The sequence below is a fragment of the Mastigoproctus giganteus genome, chromosome 8 (genome assembly GCF_048544385.1).
Source record: "Mastigoproctus giganteus isolate SK-2022 chromosome 8, ASM4854438v1, whole genome shotgun sequence".
Taxonomy (NCBI): domain Eukaryota; kingdom Metazoa; phylum Arthropoda; class Arachnida; order Uropygi; family Thelyphonidae; genus Mastigoproctus; species Mastigoproctus giganteus.
In genome coordinates, this window is record NC_143582.1 from 65,155,852 (window position 1) to 65,179,196 (window position 23,345).

General features: G+C 34.2%; 1 protein-coding gene across 1 annotated transcript in view; it reads right to left on the reverse strand.

The window, feature by feature from the left end:
• Nucleotides 1-10,228: 10,228 nt before the first annotated feature.
• The window catches only part of LOC150081582 (protein spitz-like), a 104,760-nt gene continuing 91,643 nt past the window's right edge, over nt 10,229-23,345 (reverse strand). The window contains exons 5-7 of the mRNA XM_090379439.1: nt 17,554-17,653; nt 14,849-14,951; nt 10,229-10,662 (exon numbers count right to left, since the gene is read on the reverse strand). Coding sequence (XP_090235565.1) covers nt 10,627-10,662; nt 14,849-14,951; nt 17,554-17,653 — 239 coding nt within the window. The 3' untranslated portion in view covers nt 10,229-10,626. The remainder of the gene's footprint in view (nt 10,663-14,848; nt 14,952-17,553; nt 17,654-23,345) is intronic.

Sequence of the window (23,345 nt, forward strand, 5' to 3'; positions counted from 1 at the left end):
GTTTAAGGAAGACATCAAGAGGGTACTGTGCGAAAAGGCACTCTTCCTGCACATTTTACAATTATAAGCAATAAAGATATTCAGGCAAACACCAGGAGTGCAAATCCAGTACACTGTTTTTCTATATGAACTATAATGAAATCAAACTATTAGCAGCAAACAGACTAGATTTTAAATCAAAGCTTTGTACAGTATGTATGTGGGGTAAATTTTAAGCTTTTCATATTCTTATTCAACTTTTATTTTTGTCAAAACATGAAAATTCCATCACTGGACTGGATTAAGTACCAAACTCTCAATTATTAGAAACCATTTCAGACAAAAGTAGTAGAATTATACCAAGTATTCATACGGAGATAGTTTTTTTTTTTTATTATTTTAAAAGTAATGCTTTAAGAATATGCAAAATAAGTACTTCAACTAGAACAATCATTCTGTTACTTAATGATTTTTTTTTAAATACTAAACTTTAAAGCTTTCACTTTTTAGTTGGATATTTATGATTTTTTTTTTTTAATCCCACCAAATGTTTGGGAAAATATAAGCAGTACCCTTTAAATTTTGCATTACATAATTACACTCTAATAGGAACTGAGCAACATTATTCCCATTTTCAATAATCAAAATCAGAAAATATATATATATTTTTTTTTCATACATGGTTTTTAAATTAATTTTTTCTAACAAAACACAGTCACCTAGTTATATTATATACATGAGACCTCTACTTGTAATATGAAGTGAGGAAATAATTATCAAACTCTTATCTACAGAGATAATACAGTAACAGTAATAAAAATTCATTGGTCTGAATGGGAAAAACAATTTCTCACATAAAATCATAATATGTAATCATAGGTAAGTTAAAATTGTAACCCATTTAAACTTTTCACAAGAATATGTAGTCCTGTGTTTTTCACATGTGGTTGCTAGGCTCACATACATAGATATATGTTTTTCAAGATCATTTCAAATAACATGTCTCTATAAACTACCTTGAAATTTGTCTGGTACCTACTGCCAGAGCTGAGACAAGCGAGGCTCTTACCTCAGGTTAAAAGCTGAAAGGAGTGGCAAAAAAAAGATTAAATAATTGCCAACATTTTTGATTTTGTCTTGATTATTCCAATATATTTATCATCTTGCTTTTGCAAGACAAAAATCTTTGTCGTGCCATTGTACAGATACCAAGTCCTGCATGCCAGCACTAACTGCGGCGCTGCTATTTTTGAAATGAATCACACATAAATAAATCTGTTATATATTTATAATAAATACTGCTTATGAGAATAAAAATCACTTTAAACAGTTTTTATTTATTTTTATTAAAACGTATACCAGAAATGTATTTTAAATAAGTCATACTTTTTTAATTAAAAATTTTTTTTTTAATATTTTAGAGGAGGGTGCAGTTTTTCATTCTTGCCTCAGGTACTCAAATGGCTTGGCATGGCCCTGCCTACTGCCATCTCTTATCTGCATTTCCAACTAATAATGCCACAGTTTTATTGTCTCCCCAATGAAAACCCCAAAACATGAAAGTATTGAACCTACAGTACTTAGTGACACATACAGCTTGAAAGTGGCAAAAACAGAAGACACTTGACATTAGATTGTAATTTTGCAAAATACATGTGAAGGAAGGTTACTTCAGAAAACAGATGCCCAGTTCTGATTAATGAAAGTGAACAATGTAATAGTGCTGGAACTCCTGCATATTACATATTAAGTAACCTGTTGCCGTAAAAAAAAAAAAAAAAACTAATTGCAAACCAAATTAATTAAACAAGGAAGAAGTGTCCTTAGCCCTTTGTGAGGCTAGTGTGATGCCATAACCTAAAAGATTGATGAAATTTAGTTTTATTTTTAAATTTACTTTTTGTTACGGTAACAACAATAGTTATAATATGTAATGTGCTGGGAGTTCCACCACTATTACACATGGTTTAGGAGTGGTTATTTAATTAATTTTCTTATTTGAAGAAATTCTCTGGAATTCAGATCCAGAAGGTGAAGAAATCAAATTAAATAATAAATACATGTAGAGGACATTAATACTTAAAAAAAGAAAACAATGATGTTATTTTTTAATTCTAGTTTGATTTTTAACAACAATAATATCATAATTGTTGGCTGGCTATCTAGTCAAAAACTATTTAAATGTTCAACTATTAAAAAGATTTTTTACTTTTACAAAATTTGATAAACTCCGCAACCCAATCCAATTATAACCTGACTAAACTTACTTGTTAAAGGGTTGGATTAGGTTACAAAGCTGTTAATCAAATTCATATTTCAGATAGAATTTGTTCTCAGATTTGCTGAAACTTTATTTCTCTCATTTTATAATAAACCATCTAAAGATAAAGAAATCCTTTTCCTTCAGAAATGAATTAATTTTTATGCAAAGTATAATATATATATAGTTTTGAAATCGTTACTGAATTTGCAAATGTTACAGACAAAATGTGGACATTAGCATTTTAAGCAAGAAAGCAAGCTTATATCAGCCAAAAAAAAAAAAAAAAAACTCCCCATTTCACCCATCCATTCGCTCCAAAAGTTTGTCCAGTTCTTCCTTGAAGAGTGCTTACACCTCCTTTAATATAACTGCATAGATCCCCATGTGCCTTATATATTTCAAATGATGTAAAACAGTTGTGTTGATTTTTATACTAAGCTAGTTGTAATTAAAATGAAGATAAAAAAAGTGTGTGTGTGTGTAAACACATCACGCATCACATTTAAAAAACAAAATAGTTATATTAATTCCTACAAGAATAATATTGATTAAATTATTATCTGGTGTCATTTCAAAATTCTTTCCGAATCCTGTCATCATACTTAATTTGGGCTTTAAGTTAAGAAAGAAAAAAAATTTACTAAAAGGTAAATTACAATATACGCAATAAAGTTCTAATTTTGCATAAAGCACAAAAATTTTGAATGACAATAGACTAACAAAACAGTTAACAAGGAATACTAATTACATAGTGATTTTATATGGATACATATTTTTAAACACATTAAGTGGCAACTTACAGATTATAATTTGTGTTAAATGCATAAATAAGGTAAGAAACCAAGCCTAAGAAGAAAGAAAAGAATTGCATAAAAATAAATGGATACACTATTCTTAAAAATTGGTTAGCAACTTACAAAAAAAAACAAATTTAGGATAATTCATAACAAAGGGGGAAAATAGTAAAAACATCACTCACAAGAAACCATTACTAAAGATTCAAAATACCCCCCAATATTGGAAGGATGTTTTATTAAACTAATGCTAAAGGTCCACGGTTAAATAGAGAACTTAATCATAAACTAACAGAGGAGCTGTATTTCTGATAGTAATACTGGATGCCTAAATGAAGCTATGCTAAAACATCCAATATTACTGTCAGCTTCTCCATTGCTTTAGGGATCCCCCTCTATTTAAACCTAGACCAATGCCTTTAGGCATTGGTCTGAGGGTAAACCATCCCCCACTGGTAGCCAGTATTCTGCCTAGCAGTGCTGTCCTGTGAGAAGCCTACTCTTACAAGGTATGCCCTGCTTTCCCCTTTTGTTTTGCATCTATTCTAATTTGTATAAGTTTCTACTTCAAGTATAAGAATAGTGTATCCATTTAAATTTATTATGTAATTAGTATTTATATATGTACTGGTTTTTCTTACCTTATGATATGCATTTAACTCAGTTTGTAATATGTAAGTTTCCCTTTAATGTATAAAAAAAGTGTACCCATTTAAAAAGTTAAATTCAATATGTAATTAATGTTCCCTACTTCAAATAATTATTTGGTTTGGTTAAGGTCTGCTGGCTTAAAAAGAATTTGGTATCTTATGAAAAATTATACAAGTCTAGCTTCTATAATTAATCCTCTAATTTATCCCTTTAGTTCCCCCCCCCCCTTTAACTTACAGCCTACTTAGGTCTTATAATTTTCTGATAATAATACTGGATGCCTAAATGAAGCTATGCTAAAACATCCATAGATTTGGAAAGAATCCTGAAATGCACCAATACAATTTATTGTCAATATTATGCTAGCATATGAAGTGTCAATAAAATCCTATATCTTAATATATACTTTATATATAATCTAAAGTTTAAAATTAAAATTAAAAAAATTAAGGAAAATAAATATAAAATTAGTAATGCAAATATCAGTGGCAGCAAATAGGCACATTCCACTAAATGTGTGAAATAAACTAAAAAAAACTAAAATATAATGTATGCCAGTGATAAACTAAACCGGTGAAACAATACAAAAAAAAAAAAAAAAAAAAAGTGAGGGGAAAGTAGTCAAGAAGAGGGAACTGTGGAAGGGATGCCCCTAATATAATTTAGAATTTGAAAGCAAATTAATTAGAACTTAATGGTGTACCAAGGTCTGAATTTTGTGAAATATCACAAAAAATAGAGACATAAACTACCAACAATATGGGTCCAAATGAACTAAAAATAATAATAAAATAGACTGACCATTATGCCCCATCTCGACAGAGAACCAAAAGGCCAAAAATAGTCAGGGAATCACTGCATTGTCGGCTCAATCTGTGGATCGTTTCGTCATTGCATGGATTTGTCTAATGTTCAAAAAGGCAGTGGCAAATTCTGCAAAAGCAAACTAAATTTATAGAAGAGACTAGTTTGATTTATGGCACAATATAGGCCAACAGGTCCATTAGTTTTTTAAATATTCCATTTATTATTAAATATTTGTTTAGTTTTAGTAAATTAATAAGAGGAGTTTACCTCAATATATTTGTTTAGTGTACTGACAAGAAAAAAGTCCTTGCAGAATTCATACACTGCCTTGCCATAAACTTTTTTTTTTTAAAGTTAAGGTAGGTGTAAAAATCTACCTTTACAATTATTAACTAGGATTTTACAAAAAAACAAAAAGATTCAAAATATGTGTGACTGCATTAGAAGCTTTTAACTTTGTGGTTATACCACATATGCAGACACCTATGCATAAAATGAGAATTTTAGTTGTGGAAGAGATTAATACAAAATGCTAAAAATATTTTCCAGTTTATTTTATCAGATAAGTCATGCATTTCTTTATAACACTGAAGTCAGCCATAGCACTTCCTTTAGAGAAATAAAAAAATAATAATAAAAAAAAAAAAATTGCTCAAAATACCTATGCTCACCTTCAGTGGCACCCAGATTTAAAAGTTGGGGATTACCTTGATTTCTGATCTCTCTCTCTTGGCATAAGCATATCACAAAAATTCCTTTTTCCACATGGGGGAAAAAAAAAACAAAAAAACCTGGGTTTTCACTTTTACTCTTAGCATTACTTTTCTTCTAAACAACTCTTTATCAATCTCAAATCCTCCAACCACAGAATGTTGTTTTCACATCTGGAGTGGTGCTCTTAAAACCTCTCTCAAGCTTCTAGGTTCTATTCTTAAGAGGCCCAGTCTGATTATGTTATTCTGAACTGGCATCTGTAATTTCCCCACTTCTTTCCAAACATGAACTGCACCTAGTCAGCATTCATTCACTATTCAACTTCAAACTCAGAGAACAAACTTTTCTTCTTCTACTTCTGTTTTGTGAAACAACCTTCCTTCCCACTATTTCCCAAAAATTACTATCTACAGAAATTCAGGTCTAATGTCAACAAGTATCTCCTTAGTCTTCAACCTGTACATGATACTAAGTACTATAGGTTGTAATACCTATAGTTTCGAGGTCTCATAAAAAAATAATTCACGTGAAAGACATCAATAAAATCTGCTTTTTTATATTACAAATGAAAAATGTCATAATACCCAAAATAATGTGAAAAGCAGGTGTGGCAACTACTGTCAGCACCAGGATTATATTAGTTTTATATGCCTGCAAATTGCAACAATGAATATATCACCCAATTCTAGTGATTGAGGGGAAATGAGTCATGAAGTTTCTCATAACCTTGCACCATGAACACCATATCCAAACTAGATATTACATGTATGTAATTATGCATGATTGAAAGAAAATATATATTATTTTTGTGTGTATATTAATACTGAAACCATACCACTTGCTTAACTTGCCTTTTTTAGTGTAACGTTATCTTCACAGAAATAGATGTCATTCCCAAAACAATAATAACAAAAAGCATTATTTTCAAAAAACTAATAGGGATGCTGCTAATTTGCTTTTTATGCACAATTCTTTTATTTAATTTTCTCTATTTTTTAAAATTCCTTTTTATCTAATTTTTTTTATGCACATTTCATTTCATGAAATGTGCCAAATGGTGATGCCCTAACTACTTTGGTTGAGATGACACAGAATAGCTTTTTTAATCCTTTCCATTAGTTGTAATATGTGGGCCCTGAGCAGCGAGGTCCCCCCATTAAAATTTTTAAAATGCATAAAAATTAAAAATTTCTACATGAATGCTTTTAAATATTAATTTGTTCTTATTTTGGGTTGAGTGCCCAATATTAAAGTAGGAAATTATTTCAACAAGAAAATCTGAATTTAAAAAAAATAAATTCGGGAAAATCTCATCGCCTCCTTTTTGATGCAATGCTGTCTCCTACATCTATTTGTATATCAATATTCAATTTCATCAACTTCCATGCTTTTATAAATCAAAAATCAGATAACATTAGCCGACAGGCACAAACTCCTTTCTGATTTTAAAATTATTTTTGTGATACACTCAACTTTTGTGTCAACTGTAATTACTTAGAAACACAAATAAGAGATGGCAGCACTTACTGGAGAGTTTTAAATGAATTTTGAAAAATGTAGACATACTCCTCAGGAACCACATACTTTTATATAAAAGGCAATAAGATATTTTTACTATGTTCCAAATGCTTTCAGACCAAAACACTCTTTTTCTCCTAGTGTTAATATAAAATTAACAACCATTTCAATCAAATTTTGTATTTTATAACACATGCTAACTGCATTCCTCACTTCCTCAAGTAGTTTAAAACCAGTCTCACTTTCATCACCAAGGTAAAAATCAAGCTTTATTTACATATCTACAATTTTTATTTATTGAACCACTAGTAACACATTCAACAATCGCTGCAATTATTTTGACAATTGAATTAATGAAGAAATATAGAGTATTAAAACTGAATAGTTGGCAGTGCATGAGCATCAGCCCTGTGCTTTGACAGATAATACAAATAAGCATAGTTATTAAATCCTTGGAATTATTCAAAACAACTTCCTATGTTCATTCAGGAATGCTTATTAAAGTATCAGCAAGTCCATTAACCCACCAAATGATACTGCTAATAGCTTAATAATTAAGTAATCTTACATTTAGTTCATAGTGAAAACTGCAATAAAAAGAATTTAGATGGTGAGGGAGGTAAAGTACATTTCTGAGGTCTAACTTACAAAATGCTTTTAATATTTAAAGCTAGCATGTCATATAAGCCAATGATTTTTTAAAAGAGACATTTGGCTACATTCTTTTGAATATTACCTTCCTCTGGTTAAAAACACAAAATTAAAAAGCAGGACTAGAAGAGCTTTATAGAATCATTCCAAATTCTGTAAAATACTGGGCAAAACCATTTTAATCTTTTTTTTTAATCTGTTAATTTTATCTATAATATCCTAGGCAAAACTATTTTAACAATTTTTTAAAATAATTTATAATAAACAGAATGTCTCTAAAGTCTAGAAGTAACTCCAGATAGGCAATGTAAATGTTATGAATTCTGCATGAAATTTACAGTTTACAAATGTGGGTATTTGCAGGAGCCAGAGATTGCTTCCACAAAAGTTTAAATACAGTGCAGTTGTGGTAATAAAAAGCAGATTCTTGTTTACATAATTGTTTTAATTGAAAAAAATTATATATATATATAAACATTAATATTTTCTAGTATTTTCTTATTAAACATTTAAGCTTTATAAGAAAATACATACTAAATTAATATTTAATTATGAATTAAATCAAAGAACATTTACTATTTAAACTTCTAGAAATGATTTTGCAGCACTTGTAACTGTATAATGTGTGTATATCAAAATTTTACACATGTCAACTTTGCAGCTAATTTATATGCAAAACTGCATTGCCATATTTTTGAATCTGTGATATGACTAGTGGTAATTTTCAAAATTCTATTGCAGGCCATATAAAAACTTATCACACACCATAGTTAGAGCACTTTGATTTATACTGTTGTTGCAGAAATCTGGAGATACCTAGAACATATGCCATCTATATGTGATTGACACTTGAAACCTCAATGAAAAATTTATGACTGAAATCAGATGATTTTATTTTAAAAGATTTAGAAACAGCAGTGAAATTGAGGAAAGCAAAAGAACTGTTTTTGTCAGAAAATATTGTAAACTATATGATTTTGAATTTAAGCCAATGGCAAAATAGCATCTTACAAGATAACGAAAAGAAAAATGAAATTTTCCCACATCTTATAACCCATCCTTTTCCAATTTAAATTTGTCTCCTTGCATGGACATCTGAGGAAAAAGTAGATGCCATCAGCACTTAGTTTATTCAATATGTTTATACCTTACAGAATTATTATTATTATTAGCCATATGGTGCAAGGAAGCCTGAGGCTTATGCTGCACCAGCCAAAAAAAATTCCCAAGTTACCCTTAGAGAGAGAGAAGAGAAAATTAGAAAGGAATTACCAAGAAAGAGAAGAATGGTGATATCCAGCTCAGGACCCCAGGTGTGCCAAGCCCAATTTAGTACCTGACTAATCTTGTTGCCGTTCTTTGCAGCTTTTCCAATAGATCCACATCCTTCCTAAAATGAGACTTCCAAACTTGCATGCAGTACTCATGACGCAGTGTAACCACTGCACTTACATAAGAGGAATATCACTATCTCCCTTGCCACTGCTGCCAAAATTCCTTCATATTATTGATATCAAGAGCTGTCCTAGTAGCCTGTCTGTACTGTTTAGTGAACTTCATGTCAGACTGTACAGTTTATCCTGCTTTAATGAACTTTGAAAACCTTAAAGAGACTTAGCAGAGTTAAACAGATAAAAATCTGTGGTTTATTAATAAAAAATGAGTATGCTGTGTAATATATTCTGAATAATAAATATACATAAAATAAACATATATAAATTGACAGTTGTGTACAAAAAATGTCTTTTCATATCATAAGGCTGCTAATCTTGGACATCTACGTAATTCACATACCGTGTCCCCCCCCCACCTCGCATTAATTAGTTCAGATTACCACAATTGCACTGCACTAATGTGTGCACCTATTATATTGCTGGCAGTTAATAATCTTGGGAATGTATGTATGTCTAGCAGGGAAGAAGTTTACTGACAATTAATTGTTTATATTTTAAACAGACCTTACAGCTAAAGTTCAAACATCATTCAAAAAAAAAATAATAATAATTTTAGTATATAAAAATATCTGTCATTTAAATAAGAACATTGCATCAGTAATGCTCTTATTTTGTAGTTTTATTTTAATGTTTGCACTGAAAAAATATAACTTACAAAATGTGTTTAAAAACATCCAGCCATATAAAAGGAAATATAAAAATGTTTGTTCTGCAAAACTTCTTGAATACCTGATATATTCTAATACAAAATTCCCATTTAATGGTGGTTTACTGGAAACGTTTTATACTGAAACTTCTGTTATTGCAATAAACGTACTACTGAATATCAACAATGAAAAATAATCAAGTGAAGATTTCAGCACTGTTATAGCTACGTTTAAAAAATATACATTTATAGCTACTTATATGCTTGATATAATACTTACTGCAGTAACAGTAATTACATTATTTTGATTTAGGAATCTGCTTTAAACTGGTAAAAATGAGAGAGAGAGAGAGAGCGAGCACTTTTAAGGTATGTGCAAACATCACAAAACAATAAATGGATCTGAATTTTCTCATAAATATTGTCAAGTGAAAATGTAAACATAGTTTTTAAAAATTAACAAGCAGGCATTATATATTAAAAATTATTTAAATCCTCAAAATGGAAAGTACAATTTGTTAAGAATACCTATAAATTTATTTCTTTAAAATGCTATTCACAACAAATAATGGATCTTGCTATAAGGTAAATTTTGCTATCAGTGTAATCTGATTACCTATTTACATCCTTAAATAGTTTCTTAGTATTGAACTTTTACATCCTTTTCTACAATCTAATAACTTTTCACACATTTGTACATTTAAATTAATTTCTGAATACGCTTGCAAAAATAATAATTACATTATAAGCAATTGTAGATGATGGAATAAAAATAATGTGGCCTTGGAAGGTTTGGGTGACATAAGCACACTGGACAATAAATCCCTGTCTTTGTGGCCATTTGTGAATATTTGCTTGTTGTAGAATTAATCTTCTTAGCCGTGCAGTTAATAGCACATTAAGTCAATGCAAAACTCTCAGCCAAGAAAACAACTAATGGTCCATAATTCTATTCAAATTACAACACAGTCATTCAAAATGAAGACCACCGGCTTTCTCTGTGTTACATATGTACAGCTGGAATCATTGGCAGGATGCAGTTATTCCAAAGGCATTAATGGCCAGACTTATTTTACAGTATGAATATAATAAAGGCCAATATGTGACTCTGGACTGTTGGCAAAGACTAGGCTATAAGGTTATTCTATTTTAACTTTCTCTTTGTCTTCCTCCTGATTCTAGATCCTAAATATACACAAAAAGGAGAAAATAAATTAATAAATCACTAAAAGTTCAAACAAATTAGAATGTTTCCTCTTTGACTACAACTAGAACTACACATTTTATCAATTCAGAATACACTACAGAGGGTTGATTCAGCCTTTTGATAACGATTTTAACATTAATTCTGCTTGTGACGTACGGCAGCAATGTAAATTTTTTTTCGTGCAGGCTCAGTCCTAAACCTTATCAACAGGTGCATCGGTTGTAGAAGTTGTTTTAATGTCGACATGCCTCGGAAATTGGACCCACGTTTGGAAGGCTACATAACCACACTTTCCGAAGAAGGGTACAGTTATGTGAAAATTATTAATAGATGCAAGTCGAAAAAATTTTTACTGTATCGAACTTTGGTATCTATAAGGTTTTGAATGTGGCAAAGGAAAATTCTGCAAAGCTGCTGCAAATGGGCGGAAAACACCGAAGAAACTGCAACCTGCTCCAAGTCGAACGAGGGAGGTAGTACAAAAAGTGCAGTTGCTCGTCGGTGAAAACCCAAAGAGCTATAGTGTCACGTGTGGGAACCTCCCAGTCAACCGTTTATCACATAATCAACGAAAATTTGGAGAAGAAGCACAAGGCCCGCATACACCACCTAGGAGCAAAGGCACATTTTGGGGGTGGTGGTCAATGCTCGAAAACTCTAGGAAAAATATCTGGCAGCTGAAAGGTGGAAATTCGTAGCAACATTGGACGAAGTGTGGGTATACCTCTCTAATTACAACAAAATTCGAGCAATTTATTGCCGTCCACAGGGTGACAAGGCCTTTCCAACATGGGCACGGCAGTGCAAGGAAAGTTTTGGCCGAGGTTTATGGTTGTAGATGGTTTTTGTTGTAATGGCAAATTTGAGTTGCTAGAGTCGCTAAAAATGTGAAAGTCAACTCAGCGTATTACCAGACTGAAGTTCTACAGCCATCGTTTGAAGGTTGTACTGTTCTGTCGCTGAAAAGGTCTGGGTGCACCAGGATAGGGAGTCCAGCCACACATCACATTCCACCCATGCTTTTTTGCAAAGAATGGAAGTGGCAACAGGTATTCATTCGATCCCGTTTGAATGTATACCTGTTAAATCACCTGATGCTGCACCCATGGATTTTTTGCACATTTGGACTTTTGAAAAGAGCTCTCGGAAACCGCTGCCCCAGAACTGTTGAATGTTTGTGGAAAGTCTGCCAGCATGAATGGGACAAGATCGACTTTGCAGTTTTGCAGCGTGCTTTACTTCAATGGAAATTGCGATGGCATGCGATAGTCCATGAGCAGGGAAAACAAATAGAACACAACTGGTGGTGGTGGCACGGAATTTCGTAGTTTTAAAGGACTGTCAAAATCATTATCAAAAGGCTGAATCAACCATCCATATATAACCAAAAGTATCTGGACACTCTTCGACAAATATTGCATACTGTGACAAGTCCATCACACATGCATTTCAGCTTGGGCCCACCAATATAAATCTTGTTGGTCTGCCCATGCCATAGCAGTAACATTAGATGCCAGTAATGTTACTGTTTTGGCAGGCAGCCAAGCTCAACCACATCAGCAAACCGATGTGGCATCCACCTGCAACTTCTCTAACTTCCCAAAATCCATTATGGAAGATTTTATTTAAAGAAAACAAAAAATGGTTTGAACAGCCTCACAAGATCACAGAACATGTTCTATGAACCTCTGGTAGTTTGTATCTCACGTGTCCAGGAGGCCATGGGAACATCCACCAGTACATCAACGGCAATAGCTAATATCATGGTCAATAATGCAAAATTATGTTTGGAATGTTGTATCTAACATTCTAGAAGAGCAGCAGAAGTTGCTATGGAGTGACAAATCTTGATATACAATGTTTTATTCTGATGGATGTGTTTAGATCGTGGAAAGTGCCTGGAGAGCATTTCTTGTCAGAGCATTTCATCTTGACCATATTTAGTGAGATAATAAAGAGATGAGGTTTGGACAATTATTCATTACTTAAACTGTAGCAATAGGGAACAACACTACATATCATGCAGTGAGGGTCATATAAGATTGGATCATGGACAATAATATTGAAAAATTGGGCTGGCTGGCTGGTTTAGAGCCATATCTTTAATCCCACTAAACACACCTGTGGGTGAAATTGCACATTTAGGCCACAGCCTAAAGAATAGTCTTCCAAGCTGGCTCTGGCAGCTGCTCTTCAGGAGGAATGAAGATAAGTTATGGCTGATACCTACCTGAAGCTGGTAGAAACTATGCTAGGAGGGTTGAGGCTGCCACACAGATCCTGCTATAAATGGCTCTCCTGTGTGTTGGGTTTTTGAATTAAAAGCCCTTTTTTGGAAGTATCTGTGTGTGCATACACACATTTGGTTATATCATCACTGTACCAAAAAAAAAAACCCTCTAAAACATATACCAAATAATTGGGCTAGCTATCTATACCTATGCTGACACTACTAAACCATCTTTCCATTGAAATTAGAACGGGTTACAATTTGTACGGGTTAGAAAGAACTTGTCCACAATAAAGTCACTTTCTTCCGTTAACACACACTCGAAAAAGTCTGTTTTCACTAACACACTGCAAAACGGTAGATTTTTCACTTTTGTAAGCATATCAATTTATAAATTTATTCAATTTATAAGCATATAAATTAAAAGCAAACGGCGAAACCTTCCATGACAAGCGCATAACACATACTGAACAAGGATTAGCGAGAAACATCCACGTTCGCGATTTTGTCACCCCTCTCCCCCACCTGCTGAGCGCTGTTTTGACCCGGAAAGATAATTTTAGCCACGCCTATGTTTTTTTATGGCGGAAAATGTTCACAGCTTTAAAATTCACATTTTTTTAGGTTTCATTTTATATTAAATCAGCGACAGCGAATACGCGAATACAGATACCGCAAATAGCGGGGGTTTACTGTACCATGTTGTGCGAGGATTGTTGCAATTTATCGTGTTAGAGCAAAACCATGTTGTAGAAGTACTGTGTTATATGGGGTTTGCCTGTATTTGTTTTTGCATGGTACCATACAATGGAAAATGCTATTTTTGTTAAAAGTTTCAGGTTACTTTTTTTCTATCTTCCACTAGGCCAACAAACATCTGTCATCTTACTCTAGTTTTTGAAAGATTTATTGTTTTTATAGCATAAAGATGATAACATGTATTCTCTCAAAATGGCCACTACTAGGCAGGAAGAAGAGGCAATTATTCATGGCTGCTTACTGTTCATAAAAAAGTCTGTGCACATGTGCAGTTTGTTTCAACTGGAAGGTACAATTTGTTGTTTCCACCCAGCATCTAAGCTGAACTGTAGAAAAACACATTTCTGCAGCAAATGGTGACAAGTCACAGGTACACTACTTCACTCCAAAATCAGAGGTCTAGTATGAAGGGGTACCACAAAGAATTCTGACCATCCAAAAATTAAAGGCCCAGCCTTGAATGTTGGAAAGATCACAAGTATCTTTTAGAATTCAGATGGGTTGTTTTTGTTTCATTTTATATCAACTTCTCGATGATGTGCATGCGGCAATTTTCAAGGAAATGCCTAGGAAACTGTCAAAGGTGTCATGGTGCATGTGGGAGGGAAGAAATTTAAGGTAGTTGATGAACTCAAGCATTGTGTCCTGAATTGGGCAGTCAGTTTAATTCTTTCTATGCTGCCAGAATCAGTAACTTGCCAAGAGTAATATAGTGTACAAGGACAAAAATATCTTAAAAAAGAGCAATAAGTTAGGTGATTCTGGTATGCATTTTTTTTTTTTTTATAAGTAAAACAATAGTTCAATTCAGCCCCTGAATTACCCTCTCAATTTACTGCAAGTTTTGGATGTAGGCTCTCTTCAATGTTATAGAGTCAATAAATAAGTTTCTACTTTCTCAAAATGCTGAGTACAGTGTTACTACTTTAATTTAATTTTAGTATACAGTTGATATTATTAAAATATAATAAAAATTCATAAGTTGGAAATACTGTATTCAAATTTCTAGACAGTTCAGGTGGTTACACCTACTTCAGTTCATCGTCAGTAATCACATAGTTGAAATTCAGCCACAATTTGCAGTGAACTGCCAAGAATATTTCTCAAGACAAACAAATACAATAAAAATTGAAAAATATTCAAACTACAAAAAACTGAATCTATCTTATACTTACAGGTTTTAGAAGCCTTGCTGTAGGTTTTTTAGTAAAAGGTTCAAATGTCCTATCTAGAGTGTCTGGAGAGGACCTTATACTTTTTTCATTTTTTTTTCTTTGCCTGCATTAAGTAGAAAATCAGAAAAATGCACACTAATTTGATATGCATGAACAAAATGCATTGCAATGTTTATCAAACAAGTATATTTTCCTCTAAATAAGTAATAATGCTCTTAAAATTAGAGAATTGCCAATTCAATTAAGTTATATATAATTATCCAAGTTACTAATTACAATAAAGGGCTCATTCAAATGAGAACAATTCTTGAAACATAAATGCATTAAATTTATTTGCATACAACACAATACTGTCTATTGCATTCACTTAATTTTGGCTCAGTGGAAACTTTATTATGTACACCTATCTGATAGTGAATTTAGCCTTTATCCTTTGTGGCATAGACTCAATGAGGTGTCATAAGAATTTGGTCCTCGTTGATTTAGAAATCAGAATCTCCCACAGCTGTTGAAAAGTGGATTGTTGCAGATCTTTATTCCAGAGAAATCATTCCACCTCATACCCTAGGTGCTCAACTGGATTCAGATCTGGTGACTTTTTTTCAGGAAACCACCACAGTAGGCTGAATTCACTCTCATGTTCCTAGAATCAGTTCTATAAAATTGTCTTTGGTTCATTGTCTTGATGGAAGAACTTATTCACTTGTTGGAAGTACTACATCCATAAATACACCTCGTCAAAAACAATTTGCAGATAACGTATGGCATCCAAATGTTACTCCACTGAATATGGTCCAGTTTGATTTTGTTGTGCACATCTTGTGTTTTACACAAGATGTGCACCTTCTTTTCAAACTGTACCTTCGTTTCTTTCTTTTTTCTCTCTGAGAGAAATGGAACCCACTTAGGCCACTGGCTGCAATACTCAATTCATGAATAGATACAATGACTTGTGCATTCTGAACTACCTCTGATTATCACTGTTGTGCTGGATTGTTATTTGTTAGCCTTTTCATTACCCCACACAAGTCTTGTGCGGAGTAACAAAAAGGCTTCTTGCATCAGCAAGCTGTTGGCCAGATGTTATTTGGTTACTGGACCAAACTTGATATACCCAAAACATGCCATGCCACACCACATTCAAAGTAATTGTGTTCTTTTGTCTTGCGTATTCCCACACCGAATTGTGTACATACAGCATTCCTACATACACTCCCACCTAAAAAGGTTTGAAATCACATTTCATTTTTCTTAATTTTCAAAGTTTTTATTAAAACACAACCAACTTGTTTACTAAATTTTACTAAAATATTTGATTATGTATAAAAATCAAAAACTTAAATAATATTTAAGAAATTTCTAGAATATTTCAGAAAGATGTAGAACACTTCTGAATGTGGTAGGAACAACATTCTAGAAAATTCCTCAATGCGGTAGAATAGATTCTAGAAAGTGGAAGTATTGTTTCAATATTATAAAAGATTGGAGATGACTCTAGAGTGTTTTGCAATTATATAAATTGAGGAGTAAGAGATGAAACTTATAAAATCAAACACTTGTATTCAGAAGGAGTGTTTGTGTAAGTTTTTTGTGTTTCATGATAAACATGGCAAGAAATAAGGAACTGGGTGTCGAAAAAAAAAATGCTATTATAACTGCATAAAGAAAGTTATTCCATGAGAAGTACTGGCGAAAAACTAGATATTTCACTTAAAGGAGTATAATTCTAGAACACTCTTTAATCGATGAACTATCATTCATCGATTAAAATAGACTGGCAGTTTAAAGGACAAACCACAATCAGGATGACTGCTGACCAACTGCCTCCTTTATCAACTGTTGATAAAAGAGGTGGTTGCCAAGCTAAATGCATGTTATTGAACATGCAATCAGCAATGTTCATTCCCTAAGCACAAATATGCATAATTTATATGAAAAAAGACCCTTGATTTCTAAAAATACTGAAGAATGATACAGAATCAAAATCTAGAAAAAATATGCATTACACTAAAAGCACACAGAAAGAACACTTGCAAATATAAGTGTCAGCAAACATGTTAATGCAAACTCATTATTTTCAAGATAGTCCTCACAGGTGTCACAGCTGCAGGGTTAAAAACTGCAATTGAATGCCAATTTGCTGTTCAGTAAAATCAGTCATTTTAAAATGCAATGAAACAAAGTGTCAATTCAGATGACTGCACATAACTGAATGATTCATACATTACTATGTCTAGATGTGTCTTCAAACATGTTATGACAAGTTACAACTTGCTATAATGTTACAATTCCTGAACTTTACATTGTATTGTTTTGTGGATAAGCATTCAGGTTGTTTGCAAGTTTAAGTGTGGCAGATTCCCCACCAAAAATAGTCATTCTCAGATGGTAAAAACAGAAAAACAATGCTGAATAGCATTATTTTCTCAAACTATTTTGATATTTGCATTGAAATAGTACCCTGCTTTTGTACCACAAAAAATTTATAATTTCATTTATTTAATCATCATCATCATTGTTGTTGTTGTTTAATTCTGTCCCTGGAAATACAGAATGGTATAATATTTATTTTTCCAAATTCTTTCTATGTTGAAGCCAGTTTTGTCCCTAGATTTGAAGGGGAGCAAAAATAGGAACTTTAATCTTAAACCCTTATTTTGACTACAACTGCACTACTAAAATAAAAGATGTATGTAGTTACTTACCTACAGTGCATGTATACTAGTATAATCATGACCAATATAAGAATGCATACTACTACTCCACCAGCTATACTTGCTTTCTCAATTACCCTTTCACTGGATGCTACAGAAAATAAAATGAATGAAAATTTTAATTGAGGAATTACCCTTGACTTCAATAAATAATATTTAACTTTTAATAATAATAATTTATAAATTTCAATTTATAAAAATGATTGCTATAAATAGTCAACATTACTTTATTCCTTGTAATTATTTCAAAGAAACATTTCATTATCATCTATTATCAGCTAAGAATAGAAACAGGTGCAGGTATACTTGCGTGTACACCAATGCTAGGAGTTTAGTAAATAAATGTGATGAATTTGAGGTATTGCTCAAAACATCAAAAGCAGATATTATCAGAGACGTGGTGTCACACAGATATAAGGGATGCAGAACTGGAATTTGGGGAGTACAACGTCTACAGAAAGGATAGACAGGATAGGAAGGGGGGAGGGGTTATGCTATTAGTTAAGAAACACATAAAAACCAAGGAAGTGAAGCCAGTCGACATCGCTGGACAGTGCAGTGTTGAGTCAGTTTTGTGTGACATAAGCATTGGGAGATCAAAATTGAGAGTAGGAGTGTGCTATAGGCCTAATGACTCTGATGAGTATAATAAGAAACTGTACAGGGAAATAGAGTGGGCCAGTAAATCAGAGAGTCTTATAATGGGAGATTTTAATTTCCCAGATATTGACTGGACTTTGGGGGCTGGTCACTCACACACTAGCAGGGCTTTTGTGGATTTGTTTTCTACATCAGCATGTTCGGGAGGCAACTAGAGGGAGTAATACTCTTGATTTGATTATCAGCAGTGATTCTTCATGCATTAAGAATCTGCAGATAAATGAACCACTAGGTGGCAGTGACCACAGTGTGCTGAAGTGGGATTTACTCAAAGAGGTAACTACCATTAGGGGTAAAGGGAAGGGTTATTGCTTTCGTAAAGGCGACTACGATGGACTGACAGTATTTAAATCCTATACAGTGGGACCAACTGATGATGTTACCAACAGCAAATTCAAAATGGGAAGCATTCAAAGAACTTATCTTGGAAGCTACTAGGCTTTACATACCAACTAAGAAATATTGTTCAAGGTTTAGGCCTAAATGGATGTCAGATGAACTGATGAGGCATATGGCAGAGAAGAAACATGCATGGGATACATACAAATTAACACGTGACACAGAAGCCTATGATAGATACAAGTTGATATGCAACCAAGTTACAAAGGAGGTTAGGCAGGCGAAGGCAGATTACGAGAAATCCTTGGCAAGGGATGCAAAGAAAAACAGCAAAGAGTTCTTTACTTATGTAAACTCTAGAAGGAAGGGGATGAATCAGATTGGTCCACTTGATATCGATGGGTCAACTGTTGATGATCCTGCTCAGGCAGCTAACAAACTAAATGAATATTTTGCATCGACATTCACACATGAGGAGTTATTCAGCGAGGGGAATGCCAGAGGTGTATTCAACTCTGGCAGTAAGCTAGAGAATCTTGTAATCTCTGAGAGTAAAGTGGAGGAGAAATTGTTGAAGATAAACACAAGAAAGGCACCTGGTGTGGATGGGATCTATCCAGTTATATTAAAGGAAGTAAGCAAACCCTTAGCCATAATTATGAGAGCTTCCTTGCACTCAGGGGAGGTACCCATGGACTGGAGATGTGCAAATGTGACCCCAATTCACAAAGGAGGATCAAAGGCTGACACAAGTAATTATAGACCTGTGAGTTTAACTTCTGTTCCTGGAAAATTAATGGAGGCACTGGTTAAGGAAGCACTGCAGGATCATCTAGACAAGACTTCAGTTATAGCTCGGACACAGCATGGTTTTGTTAAGGGGGAAGTCTTGCCTGACCAATTTGATTGGATACTATGATGCAGTCACAAAAGAACTGGATGCAGGGAATAACTTTGATATTATATACTTGGATCTTAGAAAGGCTTTTGATACTGTTGCACATGGAAGACTGCTGCACAAATTGGAGCAGTGTGGCATTGGAGGCAAATTGCTGCTATGGATAAAGGGGTGTTGAGGGGGAGAAGACAGAGAGTGGTAATCAATGGACACTGCTCATCGTGGACTAATGTTATTAGTAGAGTCCCTCAGGGTTCAGTATTGGGTCCATTATTGTTTTCTGTATTTATAAATGATATTGATGATGGTATATCCAGCTTAATGTCCAAGTTTGCAGACGATACGAAGGTTGGCAGGGTTGTCAACGACACTACTGACACTATGCTGCTGCAACAGGATCTGGAAAGGTTGAGCAGATGGGCTGAGAGGTGGCAAATGAAGTTTAACATTGACAAATGTAAAGTACTACATATGGGAAACAGCAACCCCAGAGCAACGTATCAACTCTGTGGTACTACACTGACAGTGGTAGAGAATGAAAAGGACCTGGGGGTGGTTGTGCAGGCAGATATGAAGTTCTCTGAGCAGTGCAGACGGGCTGCAAGAGTAGCTCATGGTGTATTATCAATGATATATAGGAATTTTTCTAGCAGGGATAAGGAGGTGATTATTCCCTTGTATAAGGCAATGGTCAGACCACACCTAGAGTACTGTATACAAGCCTGGAGGCCTCATTTCAAGAAAGATGTAGAGCTGCTGGAACGAGTACAGAGAAGGGCAACAAGAGTAGTGAATGGAATGAAGGGGTGCCCTTACAAAGAAAGGCTTAAGTTTTGCAAATTACAGTGTCTGGAGACTAGGCACCAGCGAGGTGATCTGATAGAGGTGTATAAAGTCTTGAATGGTTTGAGCATGCTCAATGCTGATGGGATTCTCCCTCTTGCTCAGAATAATCACCTGAGAGGGCATAAATTCAAATTGAGGAAAGACAGATGTAGGATAGATGTGCGGAAATTTGCCTTTAGCCAGCGGGTGGTTGGTTGGTGGAGCAGACTTCCATCCCTTGTCGTGGAAGTTGATAGCCTAAATAAGTTTAAGGCTCAGCTGGACAGGTATTTCGAACGAACAGAAGGGTGAAGTGGAAGTGGTTATTTATTTTTTTTTTATTTATATTTTATTTTATTTTATTTTATTATTTTTTTTTGGCTGATGTTGCATAAGCTTGCTTTCTTGCATCAAATGGCTCTACTAATGCTAATGCTAATTTCACCAGGACTGGCTCATTTGCTAATACTTGCTCATGAAATATATGACTCTATTTTTAAATATAACTTAATATCAGTTTACCATTATGCTCTGGACATGCAACTGATAATGTGAAAGATATGTCTACTTCGTGCTAATTTAAATATTTTCACTTCACAAAGAAAATGGTTAAGCTGATTACTGGATCCCAAAATGTATATTTTTGGTTTATTTTTTCATGAATGTATATCAAACATTTAACAGCTTACATAATTTATGCAAATAAACTAACATTTTATGATTAAACAAATTATATTTGTTTATACCCAACATGTGGAAATTACTGCTACAGCAATAGGTTTTGCTTGTCAGATGCTATCACTGCCTAGATCCAAATATATATATATATTTTTTTTATTTATTATTATTATTTTTATGAGAACCCCAAGCACAAGATTTATTAGAACCTATAGTACTTAGTATTGTGCATGGATTGAAGGTTGAGATGATGAAAGAAGATAATGTTCACATTAGACTTGAATTTCTGTAGACTGTAATTTTCAGGAAGTACGCATGAAGGGAGGATGTTACAGAGAACAGAAGTTGAATGAATAAACGAGGAAGAAGAAAAGGTGATTCTGTGAATTTTAAGTTGATGAGTAAAAGGATATTATTGGTTGGGGCATGTGTTCGCAGTGGTTCGGAAAGAGAGAGCAGGAATTATGGAAGATAATTCAGAAGAACAGTGCCCAAGGAAGTATCTACAGAAAAGGCATGCAGCAGAAATAGAACATCTATGAGGTAGAGAGTGGAGATATTCTGTTAGAGATGAGTCGTTAATTAACCTAACTGCCCTCTTTTGAATGGAATCTAGAAGCCTGAGAGAGGTTTTGGGGGAACCGTCCCCAATGTGGGAACAATATTTCATGGTAGGACAATTTGCGATTTGTAGAGAGTGAACAGCTGTTTGTTAACACCCAAAGCAAATGAGAAAACCCAGATTTTTAGATGCAGAAGAAGCAATATTGGTAATGTGCTTATGCCAAGAGAAATTTATAGTCAGGGCATTCCCTAATAGAGATATATGATCTTGCCTAGAAATCAGAGTACTTAGTATATCAAAATGCCATCGAAGAAAAGCACAGAAGCAGAAAAATCCTTTTTGTGAAATATAAGACAGGACTGAGTTTTAGTGGTGCTTAAAGATCGACTCACCTCGACCATGTACTTAGAAGAGTTGTTTGTGAAAAAAAGATCAAGCTTGTCAGCTGAATGGTTAGTATTGTCTGATATTCTGGTAGGTAAATGAACAATCTGTGCAAGGTCATTCGTAATTGCAAAAGCCTCAGCATCTTGACCAGCTGGGTCCATGTTACTAGATAACAGAAGCCAGCTGGAGTTGTGAGCATTAATATCACCAAAGAAAATTACCTCACTGTTACAAAAGTTGGACTGGATAAAGTAAAGTTTCAAAGAGTTGCAGGTGATTAGTGGAGTTGGGAGAGGCAACAGATGAATTTGACAGAATGTGGTAGAGAGATCTTAAACCAAAGACACTCGAAAAGAGGAGATTCCAAATTAGTTAGTCTCCAACAGGGAATATCACAGCGGACATATGCACAAGTACCACCTCTGAAGCAAAAGGAATCATACAGAAAATAATTTGAACTGAGATGGGCAGTGGTTGAATAAGCTGATAATTGGGATTCTGTCAGAAAGAGCATATGGGGGTTTGGCAGACTATAAACAGAAATGGACATCATTGAGATTGGAACTGAGACCACATATATTTTGAAATAAATGAGGAAGTGTTCGGGAGGTTTAGATCTTTTTGCAAATAAGTTTGTTCTATTCGTTTTACAATTCGTGATGTATTTATAGTAAGAAAAGGTGGGGGGCATGCTGTGGCATAGCCAGGATTTTTTGTCAGCAGATACATTCATAAAAAAAGGCACCAACTGCCTAATGCTAAAAAGCACCACCACAATACCAGATTTCAGCATCAGGGGTACAATGTACCTGCTGACCATACCTGGTTGTTTGTTATTTGGTTTTTAGGAGAATTAGCAACTAAGGTCATATTGCTCCAGAGATGTGTGGTGGTCATTCCCTGACCTTTCCGCATCCTCCGTATTTGGTGGTCATGGGCTCGAACCCCAGTCTAATCAAGAAGCGTGTGCTACACACTGCTGCTCCTGCTCACCTGGCTACAGAAGCGCCACCATACCCTGGCTACACCACTGTTGGATATGGTATACACATGGCAAGGATGTACCCAGCTCCTTGACATAATGTAGCCTTGACAATGTCCCCCCCCCATACACACTACTCAGACTCCCTCTAGTCACTGTCTGGCAAAGCAGAGGCAGTAAGATTATACACTAGCTGATCTGAAAGCCTCCTAGAGAGTTACCAATAGTTTTGGTCCGGTGGACTATCTAGCAGCTGGCCTGCAAACACCGTGTTAGAGCTGTATCCTCGAAATGTAAGGAAGACTAGATCTTGCCAAGATGTCCATCATAACTTCAAAAGATCCTCCCCACCTCTTCCATTATGCAGTCATACTGCATAATGGAAGAGGTGGGGAGGGGGCACTGGAGCTTTCCTGCTCTGGAGACTAAACATCGTGGGTTCCACCACT